The 18,745-nt window shown below is 35.0% G+C and overlaps 2 protein-coding genes across 3 annotated transcripts in view; one reads left to right on the top strand and one right to left on the bottom strand.

Annotated features, from left to right (window-relative positions):
• The first annotated feature begins 2,367 nt into the window (after nt 1-2,367).
• LOC121409580 (transcription initiation factor TFIID subunit 7-like) lies at nt 2,368-13,223 on the top strand. Its single transcript, XM_041601496.1, has 11 exons — nt 2,368-2,559; nt 3,977-4,055; nt 4,435-4,487; nt 5,256-5,336; nt 6,619-6,730; nt 7,825-7,883; nt 8,569-8,713; nt 9,405-9,647; nt 10,812-10,921; nt 11,484-11,543; nt 12,873-13,223. Exons 1-11 carry the CDS (start codon nt 2,482-2,484, stop codon nt 12,906-12,908), a joined length of 1,056 nt encoding a protein of 351 aa, XP_041457430.1. The 5' UTR covers nt 2,368-2,481; the 3' UTR covers nt 12,909-13,223.
• Nucleotides 13,224-16,576: 3,353 nt separating this feature from the next.
• LOC121409562 (myosin-1B-like) overlaps nt 16,577-18,745 on the bottom strand; it is a 36,457-nt gene continuing 34,288 nt past the window's right edge. For both annotated transcript variants that reach the window (XM_041601477.1, XM_041601485.1), the window contains one exon: nt 16,577-17,638. In XM_041601477.1, coding sequence (XP_041457411.1) covers nt 17,609-17,638 — 30 coding nt within the window. In that variant the 3' untranslated portion in view covers nt 16,577-17,608. The remainder of the gene's footprint in view (nt 17,639-18,745) is intronic.

Genomic DNA, 18,745 nt, shown 5'->3' with positions numbered 1-18,745 from the left:
CTGAGACTTGTAATCGATAAGTTCCGAATAATCCATTCTGTTTATTGTCATTTGTGTATTTACATTGTGTGTTTCAAACGAGAAATGTTTAGTCGTATGGCAACAGGCAACATGCATAAAATTTTGTTCTTTTTTCCCCAAAATGCACAGTTTGCTCCTTGATAATTCGTTGGAATGATTGCTTCGGCGAAACTTAGTTGGGGCGCCCTGGATAATATGCCTCTGAATCTACCAGAAAGTGTAAAAGTTAGTTTACATTAAATACAAATATGTCTGACCTATACATTTCAGTGAAAACGTACATGACCAAGGCAGAATGATAATGCTGCGCACGTGGCGCCCGATATAGGGCTTCATCTTTGAGTGAAGAATAATCTCGGGGATAGACATTATCATTCGCATCGTTGACACTTTCTCTCGCAATCTGTTACTTACAATTTACATGTATTTGCCATAAAGACGGACAAACGCATGTTACAAAAAACACAAAATTTCGGGAAAAAATGATATCCAATCCAACATCTTCACACTGGTCACTGCACTGCAACTCCCGATTACAAGTGGTGCAACTTTCCAACCAATCGACTTGCGCGCCCTGGAATTCCGGAATTTACATATTGCAATACAGTATGACATAGGTGCATTTGTGCGAACACAAAGGCCATGAGCGTAAGTTAAAATATAGTTTTGACTAGATCTAGTCCTTGAAATTGACTACATTGTACCAATCCAGTAAATATAACCATCAAAAAAAAAAAAAAAAATCCGGCGAAAATAGGGGGGGGGGGGCGAGCCCGGGGCGCCTCCCTCTGGATCCGCCACTGGTTGTTTAGATTATTTTTAAAAGTTTACCAAACCAAACCAAATATTGATAGGAGAGTGAAAAAAGGTGATCCTTTGTCGCTCTAGATGTATACCGAAATACTTTCACATGCATGTAATTCGAAATGATAATTTGAATTTTGGTTGTAGGATTCCAATTTGGAAACAAAGAAGTGAAACAATTAAGTGTTCTTTGCCGATATTCATTTATTTTTGTTGAAAAATCATAGCTCAATGAATGAGTTTCGAAAATGCATTTTAAAGTTACGCAAGTGTATTTGGATTGAGAATGAATAAAGAAAATATACTCGTTACTAGACAATTTTAATGAAGAAAACCGAAAGGCACTCCCTTTCGGAAAAGTTCTATTTAAAAATTTTGAATAAGAAGAGAAAAATCCAACAAGCATAACACTGAAAATTCTATTGAAATTGGTTGGAAAATAAGAAAGTTACGACTATTTAAAGTTTTGCTTAATTTCACAAAACAGTTATATTCACATCCTGGTCATGCTAATGAGGGTACTAATGACGTCACTCAGTATTTATTTTGTATTTTATTATATAAAATATAAATATTCTAATTTTCTCCTCCAATGGGGAATTAAAATTATTTTAATATTTTATGGTTAGGCAATTTGGTCAATGTTGTAAAATCTGACATGAATTATATTGTATAATTAAAAAAATAAAAACCAAAAGAAATAGTGAGTGAGGGACATCATCGATCGACTCTCTCATTTGCATGTTGCTAAGTTGTGCATGACTGTTTTGAGAAAAATTGGCGAAACTGTCATAACTTTCTTATTTTACATCCGATTTTGATGCCAATTTCCAGTGTTATTCTTGTTTGATTTTTCTCTATTGCAACACTTTTCTGGGGTGGACTTGACTTTTAAGAAGTAAAGGTACAGATAAAACATGTATACTAAGGAATAAACTGCTCAGTTGGAAAAGGCAGATGCACTTTAATTGCGAAAGAAAAGGGAAAGATAATAATTATGGAAGAAATTTTATTAATTGTTTCGGACAAAATTATCCCGAGAAAATTGTAAATGAAAGTGAACTCATCTGAGAAAGATGAAAATAACTATCGTCGATTGCAATGAGTCTCTGCTGTAGTCAACCAAGTAAAAACAATAATTTTGGTTTGTCTTTAATATCAGAGACATTGAAAAAGTAATTTCTCAGTCCAAGAAAATGTACTTTGAATTGATGACTTTATGTTAATGTTATCACTTTCGAAGTTTCGATGACACTGTCTTTAGCCAGGTTTTCAGCGAGGTATGCTCCTTTTGAAAGACGGGTAGACCCATGTCGTCGGAAGGAGGATTAATTTAATTTTTTTGTTAAGTGGGATGTGCGATGATTTTACATCTTTTCTTTCTTCTTTTTTCTATCTGTAGGCCTACATGAATTATATTTCTTAATTTGGCAGTTTATGATTGTAAGAGTTTTTCATTGCTGTTTGTAAAATGTTGATAAAACAAAAATAAAAAAATAAACAACGCTTGCATATCGCATCCGCGCGATGTCATGTGTTTTCGCCCTCTGTTGTCGTTGTTTGCTCGATTGGGACGACGACGAAAGAAATCTGATCTGGCATTCTGGGCAATTTATCCCATAAAAAAACTCATAATCATATCTTCTCGAAGCCATAATGACTACTACAGCTCCCAAACGAACCCAAGAACCTCTCCCCGAGGTAGAGAGTCACTTGATTCTCAGAGTTCCTCAGGTGAGTATAATTTGTTTTACGAATTCTAACTACGCTACGGTACCTACTTCTTCTTGACACTGCCACTGGTCCCATATGCTCTGATTTGTGTTACCAGGTACTTAAATCCGTCTTTCGATTGAGTTGAGTCTTGAGACTTGACTCTTGACTTGAATTAGATTATTGATCTATATGTATTCTTGAAATGTAGGAAAGTTCATTCACTTTTCAACACGAAGTGCTGACATTATTGACTAGCGCACTCAATTGATGATCAATTGAGTGCTCTTGTTTAGGTTTCGTAACTGTAACACTAACACTAACAGGATTATAATATTGGAAGACGGAAAGTCGTGAAAATAGACAGTGAATTGGGCCTTTTTTTTTGGGGGGGGGAATTGAGGTCACTGAATCTATTTTTAGCACTCTCATTCCCTGTCATTGCCGTCTCTGTCCCGCAGGGGTAAGTGAAAAAACAAGTTCCCATAAAAAGGCATAAACAAGGAGTCAAGGACAAACTCAATTTATCAAGACATGATTTGTCTTGGCTTATACATGAGGATATCCCTTTTTTTCTGGGACAATTCAAATTTTTGGACCTGTGCCTCTACTGGCTTTATGTGCGAATAGAGTATGCAGGGACTGCGACGGTAAGCTCATCCGGGCTCAAATCTCCCAATATCAACTGTACAATACACTGGAAAATATAAAATCACAGCATATGTTTAGTGCTGGCATCAGTTTCTCCCAGTCGTCGCTCCAAGACAAGTCCCGTCATTGAAGGAATTTGAGATCCCTGTCCAGACAGAAACAAATTTATCAAAAGAAAATATTAACTTCGTTGAGCGCTTGATCACATGTTGATTAGTGCATGGACTGTGATGTTCCCTTTTTTGGGGGGTAGGCGCAGAATGCGAATATGGTGTCAAAATTGCCAAAAATCATTCAATTAAATCCCTGTTTACACTGAAAATTAAACATTGCCATCGGGAATGGCTTCATTTCAGCTTCGATCTCAGCTTCAATTTCATTGTTCAACTTCTTAGTCTGGTGCCTTAAAAAATGTTACACTGTACTGTTTTTGTATAATGGACTGAAATTCTCAACCAAAGGCAAATTCTTGCCTGCCCATGCTTTTGCCTTAAAATTGCTTAATTTTGGTTGCTTATTTAAGTCCATATCAAATCTATGGCAAAGGCGAAATTCTGAATTTGAAAATCAAGATCGAAGCCAAATTTTGCCCCCATTCCCTGATGCTCAATGTGGCTTAGGTTAAGGATTGTTATTTCAGAAAAGATTTCTAAATTTTGACAAAAATTGAAGGGAAAATAGTTTGCTAACATCGCCAGGTGCGAAAGTGCACTTGTGCCGACTATTATTGAAAATAAATTTGAGGGCATAATATCTGTTTTCATCCCCCTTTGTACCGTCTCTGTAGCACTGTGCTGAAGATTTGAAAAGACTGGTCCAATCTGGCAGTCAGATGTTAAAGGATTATCTGAAAATTGAAACTCACTGTAAGTAGATTTGCACTCCAATGTATGCTTGTTTTGTAAATAATCCTTTTGGAATTATGTTAGTATATTTTGTGTTTTATATAATGACAAATAATTTGGGATACAAATTTTATTCTAAGCTTGTTAGTTGCATACCATTATCCATGAAGGGGAAAGTGTCATGTACATGTATATACCTGCATCAACCTAATCCTTTTGTTAATGTATTAGATACCTTAATCTGTTAAACTATTGTAATAATGGTTATATGTTGTGCCTTTTTACAAAAATTTTAAATACTCTGTTCTTACACCATGGACTTTAAATCCATTCATATTGCTTTTATTCCATACATGTACATACAAAAACAAAATTTTTGACTTTTATTCCTACATTTTAGCTGATATGAGGCACGCTCTTGTTCATATCGATGATGACACCTTTGCTGCAAAGGTAAACATTTTTTTCTACTAGTAGTGTGAAATATGTATTCACAATCATTGCAGGTATAGAAAAGAAGAGAAATATTACAATATGTTGTAATTTAATTGCTTAATAAAGCTGAATTCAAGCAAGATGGCAAGTTGCTCTTTCTAAAAAAAACAAAAAACAAAATGAACCCTGTGTATATGATCAGCAAAGAAGACGAATGACTGTTTTGAACATATAATATGAGAGTTGGAAATTTCAGAAAACGTTATCTCTAAATTGGCCCCATAGATATAAATAATTTTGTGATGTATTGTGAGGTAGGAAGACCTTCATAAGCTCCAAAGCACAACATTACTAAAAATAAATTCTTCATAAAAAGTTTTATTCAAATAACTTCCTTTTGCTGTATTTTATTTCTTGCTGATAAATACTTTTGATTTAAGGTCAGATTTCCTTTTTAGCTGCTGCAAAGTATTGATGGGTTTTTACAGCTTAACATGAATGAAAACATAGAACAACAAAACAGTGAAAGTTTACCATAGTGATGCAAATAATTTTTGAAGCATGATAGATCACTAAGCATCATCAAATTGGCAAGAAGTAGGCGAGGTAGGTGGGGTAGAATTTAGTAAAATTGCACATCATGCCACATAATGATGCACAAAATAACAAAGAAAGTCTTATCACTTCCTGAAGGGGAGGATGGGGTCATTGAATCTATAAATATTTTGCCTATTTTATTGGTACATGTATTATCGTTTCCTCCCTTTTTATCTATTTCTCACGTAGGTTGTTGATTTACCATGTATGATAGAATCTCACAAGACACTTGACAAGAAGACTTTCTGGAAAACAGCTGATATTTCTCAGGTACTTTTTTCCTTCTTCCTGGGGCAGAAATTTTCAATTCCTTCCCCTCAGCCTAATTCTATTGATATGAGTTTCAATAGATTATTTCAATGTGTGATTTATTTGCTCTCATAAATATGATCTTTATAATTATTTTGTACAATTGTAAATTAATTTATCGGGCTTTGGGCTGTGTTTTTGTTTTGTTTCATAATTTGAATCATTCTATAGCCACTACAGGGTACTCCTAAATGTTAGCATCAGGAATTTGAATTTAAATGAGGTGTTTAATAAAAGGGTACTCCATGTTGAAAATTATATCTTACAGCCCTGCGCAAACGAAGCGATGCAATGAGACACAATTTTTTAATAAATCACATTTTGCATTAAATATGAAATTTTCTTTGAAGTTGTGCATAACGTTAGGAGTAATAAAATCAGAATTTTGCTTTGCGTCAAGTCGTGTGCTCGAGGTAAAGTTAAAATCCGCTTCAAGTCGCAGCGGATGATTGAATAGAATTTGCTTTTAATCCTACAGGGAGGCTCAAAGTAGACTGAATTTCGATTTTAGTGGTCCTACCACTATGCTTAACTCTGATTGCTAAGATTTTATTGGTTGGAAAGCACAAGTGGGGAGATGACATCATCAGTTTGCTCATTAAGCAGTCTTGGAGACATGCATAGAACCGTTTCAACAAAATAACGCAAATCTTTAGGATGCCATTACTTTGTCATTCCTTGTCCGAATTTTAATCAAATTTTCAGTGTTTGGTTTGTCTGATATTTGTTTTTCCATTCAAATCATATTTCCATCCTGGAGTACCCCTTTCATTGTTCTGCATGAAAGTCATTTAAAGATAAATTCCAGTTTTGGTAACGATCTCAAAATGACTTTTTACAGAATCTATTATAATGACCACCCAAGTGTCTGTTTGTATGAATAAAAAATATGTGCCAAAGGATTCTGGGAGAAACTGTGTAATTGCTGAGAAATAAGCAAAATAAGCGCGGATTCGGTCACTTCCGTCGGGTCTTTATTCCAGCAATAATAATACACTGTCCCACGTGTGCCTATCTGTGTTGGTGATCTTCAGTGTGAATGTTTTTCAGCGTAGATTTCAAGATTTCACAAAGTTCAGTTTATGTAACTGTACCAGATCTTCATCCTCGATGATATACTGACAATTAAGCCTGGTTTTACAGACTTTCTCATGAAATCAGTGTTTACTGCAACTACTGGAATTTCTCTTTAAATTCAAGTCCACCCTCTTATGCCAAAAATACATTATTATTCATAATTCAGATGCTAGTGTGTAATGTTGAAGATGCCCCTATTCTCCCAGATGAAGAGGCTAAACAAGGACTCACCAAGAAACCAGAAAAGGTCGACAAGAAGTTCATCTGGAAGCATGGAGGCGAGTATTACTCACACTATTGGGATTTGGCTCCCGTGAAATTTGAATGACTGTGTCACAAAATTGTGATAACACCATTGGATATGTATTGTTAAGAATTGCATGCACTGGTTATGATGATGGCCTCTTGTGCACACTGTGCAATCTCAATGAAACTTTTGAGCTGTCCGCAAACACTTGCCTCAAAGAAACTATTGTATCTTGTTTTCTATTCAATTAAACAACTTTAACAAGTTTGACAGTATGAAGAGAAAGAATTGCTCTTTCAAATAAGCTTCAAATAAGTTTCTAGTTTTTGGCTTTTTGAAGACCAAATTACTTTCAGGGCTATTTACCGAGAATCTTCCCTGGCGACTTATTGTTGGTTTGGGGGTGTCTGGTCACAATTTACTAATGACAAGTAATATTGGCCAAATACGTGTTTGAGATGAGGATGGTTGATTAATAAAAAACAAGGATCCATGTCACTATCTTTATATAGATTTGCACGGGCATTAAAATACCATGTTACTATCTTATGTGATACACATCATTTTTCTCAGGCATGAAAATACAGTAATCATAAAAATTATAATGATGATAACATTTGTATATTACCTTTTCTCAAGAGAAAATAAAATGGTGATATGGATCCTAATCAAATGATTGGTTGGAATCTGTCACATGACCAATAATTTGTTTAAAGCTAAATTGAAGATTTGCTAATGACTGGTTCTAATGAGTAGTAATATTGACCCGTCATGGTTTTGAGATGAAGATGGTTGATATGACAACCAGGATGTCCCTATACTATAAAATATATAATACACAGCTTTTTGCTTGGGCATTAAAATACCATAATTATAATAATAAAAACATTTACATAAAAAAGCAACTGCCTTTTCTAAAGAGATGCAAAGTGCAAAAACTGAGCCATACTTGCTACCTATGAAACAGTCCAAGATTCCAGGTAACTCATGCGTATAATTCTTACCAATGCCGTCAATGATGTGCATTATATATAAAATGGATAATGTTTCCTGAAAAATTGTTTTCATGCTCTTATTTACCTCTTTATTCATATTTAATTTGATATTTTTGCTTTTTCTTTACAGTCACTCCACCCCTGAAAAACGTGAGGAAAAGACGGTTTAGGAAAACAGCTAAAAAGAAGGTAAAGAATTAATCTCACGTATCATCTTTAGTTTATAATTTAAGTTATAATCGCTTTTGAATGAAGTGATCAACACTTTGATCATTTGTATCATATTGTACAGTGTGTTCCAGAAAAATGAAGCCAAACAAAGAATTGTTGATGATTTATCAGAAACAATAGTAAATCACAAATACGATAAACTAACCTGTGAGTGTAAAGCTTAGAATTTTCTCATCCAAGTTTTGACTGCTGTAATTTAGACGATTCCTCATTCATGAACGAGTGAATAAAAAAATTTGAATGAAGGATACCAAAAAAGTGAAGGACAGCATCTGAATTTCAAAAAGAAATCTCATGTTTACTGAGTTCAATGTATGCTCTTTAAGTTGGTACCTCAATCACTTTAAAAATGATCAAAAAATAAAGTGCTGTTTATTTAAAATTGTGCTTGAATAAGTTGAATTCCAACAATTTTATGAAATGAGGACATTTCAAAGGCTCTCTTTTTTTAGAGGTGAAGCGTTAAAAGCTGAAAAATATTCTTCTAGAAATTATTCATAAATCTATGATACGCATTTGACTACTTAAGTAGCAAGTTTGTATTTAGCGCTGCTTTTGGTAGGAATCAACTTGAGTTTTGGATGACATGGGCCCTTCGAGAAAGAAACCCCCCCTTAAATTCTGGTTATCTTTGGCTTTGTAGTATATTGAGGCTCCTGATGTTGAGGAAGAGGTGAAGCGATTACTGCGGATGGACAGTACTGCCATTAAGATCAAATGGGAAGTCCTAGCTGAGGAAGACATTAAAGATGATAAGAATGATGATAGCATGGGATCTCCTCCTCATGGTGAGTGAGATCAAAGTCATATATTTTTTTATAAGTTAGTGAAGTTTGATTATAGCGTGGGAAGTCGCGGACTTGTGGTTCTGACTTTTACAATATTTGATTCTAAGAGAGTTGCAAGTAGGCCTGAATTGGAATGGATGGAATACCGTAATCCCTCTGATATGTGTAGGTTCCGGGGTTTTTTTTTTCCGTTCCGGTATTCCGATAAAACAATGTAATACATAACAAACAGTTTAACATTTTCTCCTTCTGAATATCTTAACATTATTATCAAGTAAGTCTTATTCAGTCTTACCAATCATAACCTAGGTTTCAGGTGACCACCGAGAAAAATGTGATGAGAAGACGGAAAAACTTGCCTATGTTTACATGGCCATCTTGTTGACTTTGTTAGTAGTTAGGCAGCAAGACACATATAGATGGCGGCAGGCTCTCTAATGAAATGACAATAATGGCCAAATTAGCTGATCTTATGACTGCTATAATGTCATTACGATTTAATTAACTTTAATACCTATGAAGAGGAATGAAAAAGCCATAAATTTTTATTTAGGAATTAATAACCAGTCAGAATCTTGTCAGATTTGTTATAGTGTTTTATTCCAATGTCGAGTCATACACCAATTCTTGGGTGTGCGATAGCCTTAAGAGTTGATTAGAAATTGTGAGTCAATATGCTTTTAATATATAGGTGACATTATCCACGACATGTTTGGCGGCGACGTCTCCGACACAGACGATGAGATGGAAGACGACGAGGAAGACATGGACGTCAACATCGAGGACCTGGAGGATGGGATCGGAGTGAGCCCTCGTGTATTGATGGAAGGGGAGGATTCCAGGACGGCATTCTCTGATGCTGGTATGGCCGGTGACGACGAGGAAGACAACGATGGGGAGGACGATGAGGATTCCGATGGAGGACAAGAGGAAAGTAAGTTGATCCGGGATCTGCAGCATTAAGCTTAGCCATTGATCATGGGTATTGATTATACACAATAGTCAATGCAATCAATTAAGAATTTAACTTTGTTGAATTACTGTTACCATATATTAATAACAACTTGAAATATGATTGTTATATCTTGGCAGTCTATCACTTTTATATTCTTCTCTTTCTTTCCATTCTTCCTTATTCTTACAATTTTATTTTGTTTTCTTGGATGCAAAACCATTTTAAAGGTGCTTCAACCAATAAGGCTTTTAGCTTACGTTGCAATACCTTTGTATGTTCATTATTTACTTTTGTTTTATATTATGTGTGTATTCTTTTACATTTTACATTGTGTACATTCATGAATCATTGAAACCTGCCCCACAATCAATTAATCAATCATTAAGCTCATGTTACTGGGCCAAGAAGATTGTCTGTGGGTTTCTTTTCTTTCTTTTTGTCTAAAGGCTTGATCCCACTGCATTTACGGATTCAGAGAAGATGTACAACAAAAATAATCTTGCCGTCCGTTGGAAAATGTTATGTATCCATTGTGTACTCTTTCCATACGTATTTCATATGTTCTATATCCATTGAGCATCCGTCCATTGTGATTTCATTGTATGGTTGTACACGTTTGTATATGAATGACTTGTGAAGGAGATCCTTTTTTATAGAAATTACATGTAGTACATATCCATGAATATTATGATCCATCCAGTAGACTTGAAATATTAATCAGTTACAAATCCTTTACTGGTTATTTGTGAAAATTGTGAAGTTGAAACTCACAATTCTCTTTAGTCGCGACATTTCACCAACCACTGTTGGCTTTGTCAGGCGTAAGAAACACCAGCATGTCTTTCCAAGTGAATGTGCGTCCAGATCAGTAGACCTGTAGCGCCACTTGGTTCCCTAGGGGCGGGAAGTTAGTATAAGTTATCACCTATTTATATGGTTTGTAATTTATCTTTGTCTGACATCAAATAGGCAAATGAATGAATGGATAATGGAATGTACGTATGAGTGGGTAGATGGATGGATCAAAGAATGGATGGATTGATGAATGAAGTAAAGAGTGGATAAATGGATATATAAATGGATGAACATATGGATAGGATTGATAAATTGTGTATTTTTTTCATATTTTCCCTTACTCCCTAGATGAGCTTGCAAAGAGACTAGTAGAATTGGAAGGTGAACTCTTGGAACAAGAAAGCAGAAAGAAGACTTTAGAAGAATCTGTTGCCAGTTTAGACAACCCTATGCTCAAGGTACTTATATTACTTTTTACATTTGTATATTTGCAGCTTTTTTAATGTGGAAATTAAAGGGGGAAATTCAGCAAACACAAAGGAATAGAATAGGGAAATCAAACAAGTATAATGCTAAAGATTTCATTAAAATCGGATGTAAAGTAAAAAAAGAAAATTGTGACATTTTGAAGTTTACATGCACCTAACACAGATAATCATGTATGGGACTACACCTAAATCAGCCCAACACTTTATATACTTTTAATGATAGGGGCAATTGAAGGGAAATCGTTTGACGTGGACAATATGTGTTTATGATATTCATCCTAAATATCAAAAGAATTCAATAATAGTGAAAATTATGTATTTTAGAACCGCTAAAAACAAGAATTACCGTAATGTTTATAATCATACTTCAATCATTCAAGAACAATAGAGAAATTGATTGAGGGAAAGGGTTTGTTTTAATTAAGGGAAGATTTGATGCCAAGAATACTGATAGCTCAAGTGTTATATTACCAATATTCACAATGATTATTTCTGACTTTTCCCACAACTTTTGTTTTTTCTGTAATCCCAGCAACGATTTCAATCTCAGCTCGATGAACTGCTAGCAGACATGAAAAAGAAACAAGAGGAGGTAAGATCAGTTACTATGACAATCAGAGGAAATCTGTTGTTATAAGCCCTGGGGTTGGGGGAGTTACTCAAATTATAAAATGATACCTATGTGCAACAAAAAAAAAAAAAAAAAAATTGGGGGCTCTGGAACTAAACTTTGGTGGTCTTATAAAATGGGGGTCTCTGGAAGTACTATAGGATCGACGAATGCTAAAAGTGCAATGCTCTGGAACGGTGCAAATTCTCCATTTCAGAGCGTTGTATGAATATACATGTCATTGGTTATTACGTTTTGGCGCGATGGACCAATCAGTGGTCTCCGAATCCTGTCCATCAAGTGCTGCCGAGAGTATAAGCGTGCGCTGGAAAAGAAATGGAATTGAGGGTCTTTGAAACTGGAAAAAATAGGAACTTCTTTGGCTTTCTAAATTGGTGATGCTCTGGAATGGAAATTTATGTTGAAAATGGGGGTCTCCACCACGGCACATACGTATCATACATTTCTAGTATCATACATTTCTACTAAGTATTCCCCCCCCGCTGAGAGCAGATTTATCTTTGAATTCTTTCATATTTTATTCATGACCATTGCATAAATATTCATGGTGTGCGATTGTCGGCAAAGACGGGGGGGGGGGGGGGGGGTGATTTAACCCCCGCAAAAAAAAAGCAAGTGATCAATATGTGATTCCACCCCCTCTTGACGTTTTACCCTTTTTACAATAGAAAGGGTTGAGGGTTGTCACTGAATTGTTTCATTCATTCTTTAGTGAATTTTTTTTTTGTCTTACCTGAACAAAGTTAGGCAGAGACCGAGTAATCACTTTTCCTGTTGGTCTGTTTAGTCTGTTAGCCCGTTGGTCTGTTAAAATAATGCTCATGTTTTTGTTCAATTTCCTTTCATTTTGTTATTTTTTCATCAATTATTATGATATTTTGTACATATGATCCTTGGGTAATACCGCATGTGTGGCAATGAGGACGATGTGTCAAAGGTCATCTAGGGTTTAAAAGGTCAAGTTTTTGTTCAACTTGCTCTTATTTCTTTATTTCTGCATCGATTGTGTTTACTTTCGTGAGGATGATAAAATCAACGGTCATCTAGGGGTCAAAAGACCATATTACATATATTATTGATCACATAATCAGGAGAAATTGTGGTTCGCTCGTAAACCATCTTATTTACTTTAATTGTACTTCCATAACCTATTAGTTTTATTTAGGGAATCACACTTGCATGTAGACTCATGGCTCTTTTCATCAAGTCCCAGTTAAATTTCAATTGTATCTACTTGATGTTCATGCAATCACTTGTGCATTTAATAAATTTTCCTTTTTTTTCCTACAGGTTGAAACCCTACAGTCAATTGTCGGCAACAGATGATCCATTCACAGCTTCCGTTTGTCAGAGAGAAACAAGTGGAACTGAATAGAAAGGTCACTTTTCAAAGACACTATAAGCTACAGAAGACCTAGGAAAGCATTTCATGTAAGGAGTCGCTGGACCTTTTGTCTGAGGTGTTGCCATAGAAACTGATTCCCAGCCAATCGAAATCAAGGAAAGTCATCAGATCTGACAAAATGTCAGGCAGAAGATATTGATTAAATGCTTTCCTGCCAAAAGCTTCATTGTATTACTGTCTGCAAATGGAGACTAGATTCAGGTCTGCAAATTCACAGACTAGAGAAATATTAAGAAGCTGTTGTTAGTATCAAGGACTGCAAATAGACACTAGAGACATATATGGAAGCATCATGTTGTTGTTAGTTTCAAGGTCTGCAAATAGAGAATACATGTAGGTACATTTTTTTATAAACAAAGCCGAACAGAGACTAGAGACATTAATAGAAGCATCATGGCATTATTATTATCAAGGTCTGGAAATTAAGAGACTAGAGACATATTTGAAAGAAGCATAATGTTGTTAATATCAAGGTCTGGACAAAGAGACTCGTATCAAGGCCTATAAACAAAGACTAGATTCTGGTCTGCACATTCAGACTAGGGACATTTGTGAAAGAATCGTATTAATATCAGAGTCTGCAAATCAAGAATAGATTCAAGTCTGCAAATACAAAGACCAGAGACTTATTTGAAAGCACTATTGTGTTCTTAAACTATTATTATCAGATGTTCCTATAGCATCCTTTGGCAAGGCCTTAATCTATAATTCGCCACTCCCCAACCAAGGTGTCAAATGGGTACCCGTTGGGTGTTTCATAAAGCTGTTCGTAAGATACGAATGACTTTACGCACAACTGGTGACCCCTTCTTGTGCTACATCCCTATGCCATTCATTTAGGACATGTTAAGTACATGTTCCAGTCGTTCGTAAAGTTGTGCGTAACTTTACGAGCAGCTAAATGAAAACCCACCAGGTAGGTGTTTCATAAAGCTGTTCGTAAGATACGAATGACTTTACGTACAACTGTTTGTCTTTTGTGCTGTGTGATATCCCTATGTAATTGAACACGTTCCAGTCGTGCATAACTTTATGAACAGCTTCATGTATCCTCCTCTAGATCGATCAAACTTTTACCCCTGGACTTTCTCCTGCATGTTTGCATCCCCCCCCCTTTCCCTTTGAAAGAACTGGCTGTTTATGATAAAATGTGCATTATACTGAAATTAAATCATGTTCAACAGGTTAAAAATACAGAGCATTGTTATATGTGAAAATTTTTGCTCTGTTGAAAGGATTTAATATTTAGGGGTTGCCTGGAGATCGGTAAAAAAGAGATGGGGATTTTGAGAAAGCAGTGGTGAGAGTGACTGATGTGTGGTGTGAAGCTGATGGACAGGAAGAAGACTCAAGGACTTGAAGGGGAAGTAAGTTCACCCTGACAAAAACTTTATTGGAAAAATAGAAGAAAAATAAATATTGCAGGTTTGAGGAAATTCCTTCAAAGAATTAAAAAGTTATTCGAATGTAAATTATTTGATTTGTGATGTCATATGGGAGCAGCTTTTAGTACATATCGTGAGGTAAAAAAAATAAATGACATATATGTATCATTTTCTCAGAAAATTGAAAATGGTTTTTATTGTACCTTCAGTAGAACAATAGACAAATCATTTCACATCTGCTCGTTTTTTATGTCACAAGTCCAACACTTCAAATTGTAATACTTTTCTTCAGGGTAAACTTCCCCTTTGATGCATATGTTGGGTTTAGAAGAGTTGGATCAGATCAGATGCCGAATGAGAAGAGATTATTTTGAGGTGGCTGGTCAGAGGGAAAGGGGGGGGGCAAAGAAAACAAAGAAGCAAGTGGTGGAGGAGAGTAGAAGGGTTGGGAGAAGGATGCACCAATGGTGAAGGAGATTGCTGTGAGTGTGAGGTAAATCCGGCTACCCCTGGGTGGCCAGATTAGTCGGGGACAAAACTAGATTTTAAAACCTGAACTGCTGCTACTATAAAGCAAGAATACCAAAGTCCTTTTGAGCAGTGTTATTGCAAACAAAAACATGATATCATCCTCTCAACTACAGATCCTTTCATGAAAAGTCTTTCAAAAATCTTGTTCATGCTATTCAATAGGTGAACTATCAACATAATCACACAAGAAAACGGGTAAAAGTATGCTATTAAGCTAGGCAGTATGGACGCTTTATTTACAATTATATCATGGCACTTCATGTAAAGTCAACAAAAACCTTCATGAACATTTAAATACATAATTCGACAATGATATAAACATCCGCAAATTTTAAACATATAAACAATACATACATTTCAAAATTATTACCATCCCCACCATTCTTTGTTGGATAAAAAAAGAGAGCTGACTTCTTGTTTTATACAGAGGAAGTTCACCCTGATAAGTTGGTTTTAATAAAAGAAAAATGTTAAGAATATATATTGTATGAAACCCATAAAAATAACAGAGTAATGTTTAAAGGTTTTAATTTGTGATGCCATAACCCCAACCAAATTATTTAATGGAACTTTACAAATAAAATTGTTTTTCCTACAGATGGGGATATGAAACGATGTGTCTAATAATGATATATTCCCCGTACAAATTGTAAAGATGAAGATGGTATTTTGTGAATTTATGTCACATGACATACAGAGGGACTGCTAGACTGAGATCACAAAATCATTGCTTTAAAACTTCTTAACCCTTATTTCTTGAGGGGTTTTCATCAAATTTTCACCAACATTTTTCTCTATTTTTTCTGTTTTTTCAAAACTTACCTCATCATCTGGCTGAATATCTCCTTTAAATCAGACACAACAGGAATGGTAGATGGAATATATTTTGTAAGATTTGATTTGCACTTCCTTGGGACCTTAAAAAACTTATTGTCATAAACCATGATTGAAATATCAAAGCTACATGTACTATCAGAAAGATAAGTCCTTTTCAAGACTAACCTACATGGTGTAACCGTAAAACTCTCCATTTTGAAATAAAAACTGTTGTGTAATCATGAACATTGTTTTCATTTTTTTTCTTAAATGAGTATGAATTACACTTACAGCCATATGGATTGGGGGCCATGACTGCCCCACCCCCCAAAAAAACAAACAAAAAGAAAGGAGAAACAGATAAATATGACATCACGGTTTGAATATCAGGTCCATACCTATCACAAAATCAGATTTTGATATTACAAAGGTCAAAATATTTGCTTGCTGGCTTTGCTCAATGGCAACATAATTTGCCTCATACAACTTTGATCGGTCCCTCTGTTTTGGCCCATTATGGCACTAGAAGAGCTGCATATATGTCATCACAGTACACAACAGGGCCTGCTTTTCCATGCACTCCTATCATTGGCTTAGCAAATTCATGTACATGTTACAATTCATTTCCAGCTATTGAACTACAATATATATTTACTGTAATAAGATTTCTTACAAAATTAAGGCAGTTAGGCTAATCTATATGACCTTTGCTTAACTACTATTTTCCCCTATTTTTCTAAACCCAAAACAATATTTCTAGTGCATTAAACTTTTATTGCTTTTAATATTCAACTATATTTAGTTCCAGTACATAATGTGAAAACTGTACAGATTCCTTCTTTTCTTTTTTCAAGTTAACATGCTACCAAACCCAATGTATACAATAGACCGGATAAACAAATACACCTCCAAGTCCTGACTACCAAAGCTGTCCATCTGTTTACATACATATGCAAACAATTCACCGACCAACCTAACAAAATATCTCAAACTCATCAATATACAAGGATGAAAAATGATCAAGCATATAAAAAAAACACAAAAAGAATGTACATATTGAAAGATTATCTCTGAAATGATACTGTACATAAAGAGTTGATATACATAGAATCAAAGACAAATAGAATTTTTCTGTATCTTACATAATTACAACTGTACACCGTATATTTCATTCTGTCATAATTTATACATGATTGTACGGGGAGGGGGGATATTACAATTTTATTTACAAGCAAAAAAATCTTTACACTTACTGCTCACAATCTACAAATAATATACCTTTGTCATTATATCCCACGATGTATTTACTATTTTTATAAAACACAGGATTCTAACATTTTTACTCCAATTCAAAGGAGGAATGTCATTCATGAACTATGTGTACAGAAGAACGCTCTGATCAAGCGATTACTTTCATCATAATGCGTTCAATCAGAACGACTTACTTACCAAACAGAGTATACAGATTTGAGAATAATTAAAAGTGAAGAATGACACTGTTAAAAAGATTTTATTTAATCAGAGGATGCGCCCCAAAAAGTCTTTCATATTTATTATTATTCAGTTATCAATGATGAATGAACTTAATACTAATTTATAAAGTGGGGGCTGATTTGTATACAATATAATGAGAAATAATTCTCTGATCAACTGGTCATAAATTAGACACAACTTCTACCTCCATGTTATAAGGTGGGTTACAAACACAGAAAAATGTTTTTCAATTGCATGTAGTTGGTCAGAGACCAGACTAATTTTTTTTTCAACTGATCATTGATGACAAATGAATCTAGTAGAAAAACATGATCAATTAAAAAAAAAAGGTCAGAGCGAGGATAAATTCTCTCTCCCTGTTCTCTATGTTGTTGATGATTGATGATTCCTGCTTCTTATTTGCCGAAGAATCTTGCCATGGATTTCTGAAATTCAAACGGAAGAAAAAGGTTAAGGGCCTTCAGTTGAAACGAGAAGCTTATCCGTAATCTTATCCGCACATTGCCTCCTGGGAATGATAATACCCCAGGTCTATAAAAAGTATTGACTGATGCATGCCACACATGTCCAAACACAATATCCTGATATTAAAAAGTCAATTATTAATGCTCAAACTTCAACCGATGACAATGTTTGGCTTTGCAATGGCATACCTCCAATGGCGCAAAGTAAAGATAATGCCAACTTTGACAACAAAGCTGTTCTAAAATTGTCATTATCGGAAAAAGCATGGAGCCATGGACCTACTACATCTAGACACTCAATGAATCCCCTCCTTTGGACTAAAGAGGGTTGCTGCTTATCCTTTTATCAATTAAGCGCAAGTAAATACGCTGTCACTGACGGACAGAAGAAATCAATTGAGCTCTGCTTCCACACATTGCAATGTTTTTTGTTCACTTCCAAAAGCAGGAGGCAAAGCAGCAAACGCTAGCGCTATCACAATGATCGCAGAAACAAGACAAGAAAACAGCTCTGCATTTCTATATTTTTTTACGTACATCGCTAACAACCGCTCACAGAATTCATTGCTATCACTATTAAGCAAATCAGAATATCTTTAACGAAATTGAAGTGAAAATTTGTAGTAAAAATGTGCGGAAAGATTGTAAAAATCCCTCCTTTTAGAAGAATAAATACATAGAAAGTCACACCAACATTCACTTGAAAGGTAATATTGGTATGGCAGAGCTGCCAACCTGAAAAGGAACATTTCAGTATTTTTGAAGCTGAAAATCAGTATTTCGGTGAGGAAATCAGTATTTAAAAAAAATACCATAGGACCACACATACAACTGAAACTTTAGAAATCAGTATTTTACATGAAACTATCAGTATTCTTCTCACTTTTCAGTACTAAATACTGAAAATCAGTACTTCTTGGCAGCTCTGGTATGGGCGTAAAATTCCACAGGATTTTTCTTTAATAATAATCAGATGACAATTGCATAATTTCAATAGCGTAATATCATGCACTGAAAACCGGATGACAAAAGTGCATTGCATTGTTGGTAATGTAAAGCAGGGGCTTT

Source organism: Lytechinus variegatus, chromosome 1, assembly GCF_018143015.1.
Source record: "Lytechinus variegatus isolate NC3 chromosome 1, Lvar_3.0, whole genome shotgun sequence".
NCBI lineage: Eukaryota > Metazoa > Echinodermata > Echinoidea > Temnopleuroida > Toxopneustidae > Lytechinus > Lytechinus variegatus.
Note: the sequence above shows the minus strand (reverse complement) of the source record. Positions and strands in the feature narration are given on the sequence as shown.

Bases quoted from the DNA above. Each gene is read 5' to 3' on its own strand.
- LOC121409580 (XM_041601496.1), top strand. From the start codon at position 2,482: ATGACTACTACAGCTCCCAAACGAACCCAAGAACCTCTCCCCGAGGTA. The intron at 2,560-3,976 runs GTGAGTATAATT...CCGTCTCTGTAG, and splicing joins TGATTCTCAGAGTTCCTCAG to CACTGTGCTGAAGATTTGAA. The intron at 9,648-10,811 runs GTAAGTTGATCC...CTTACTCCCTAG, and splicing joins CGATGGAGGACAAGAGGAAA to ATGAGCTTGCAAAGAGACTA.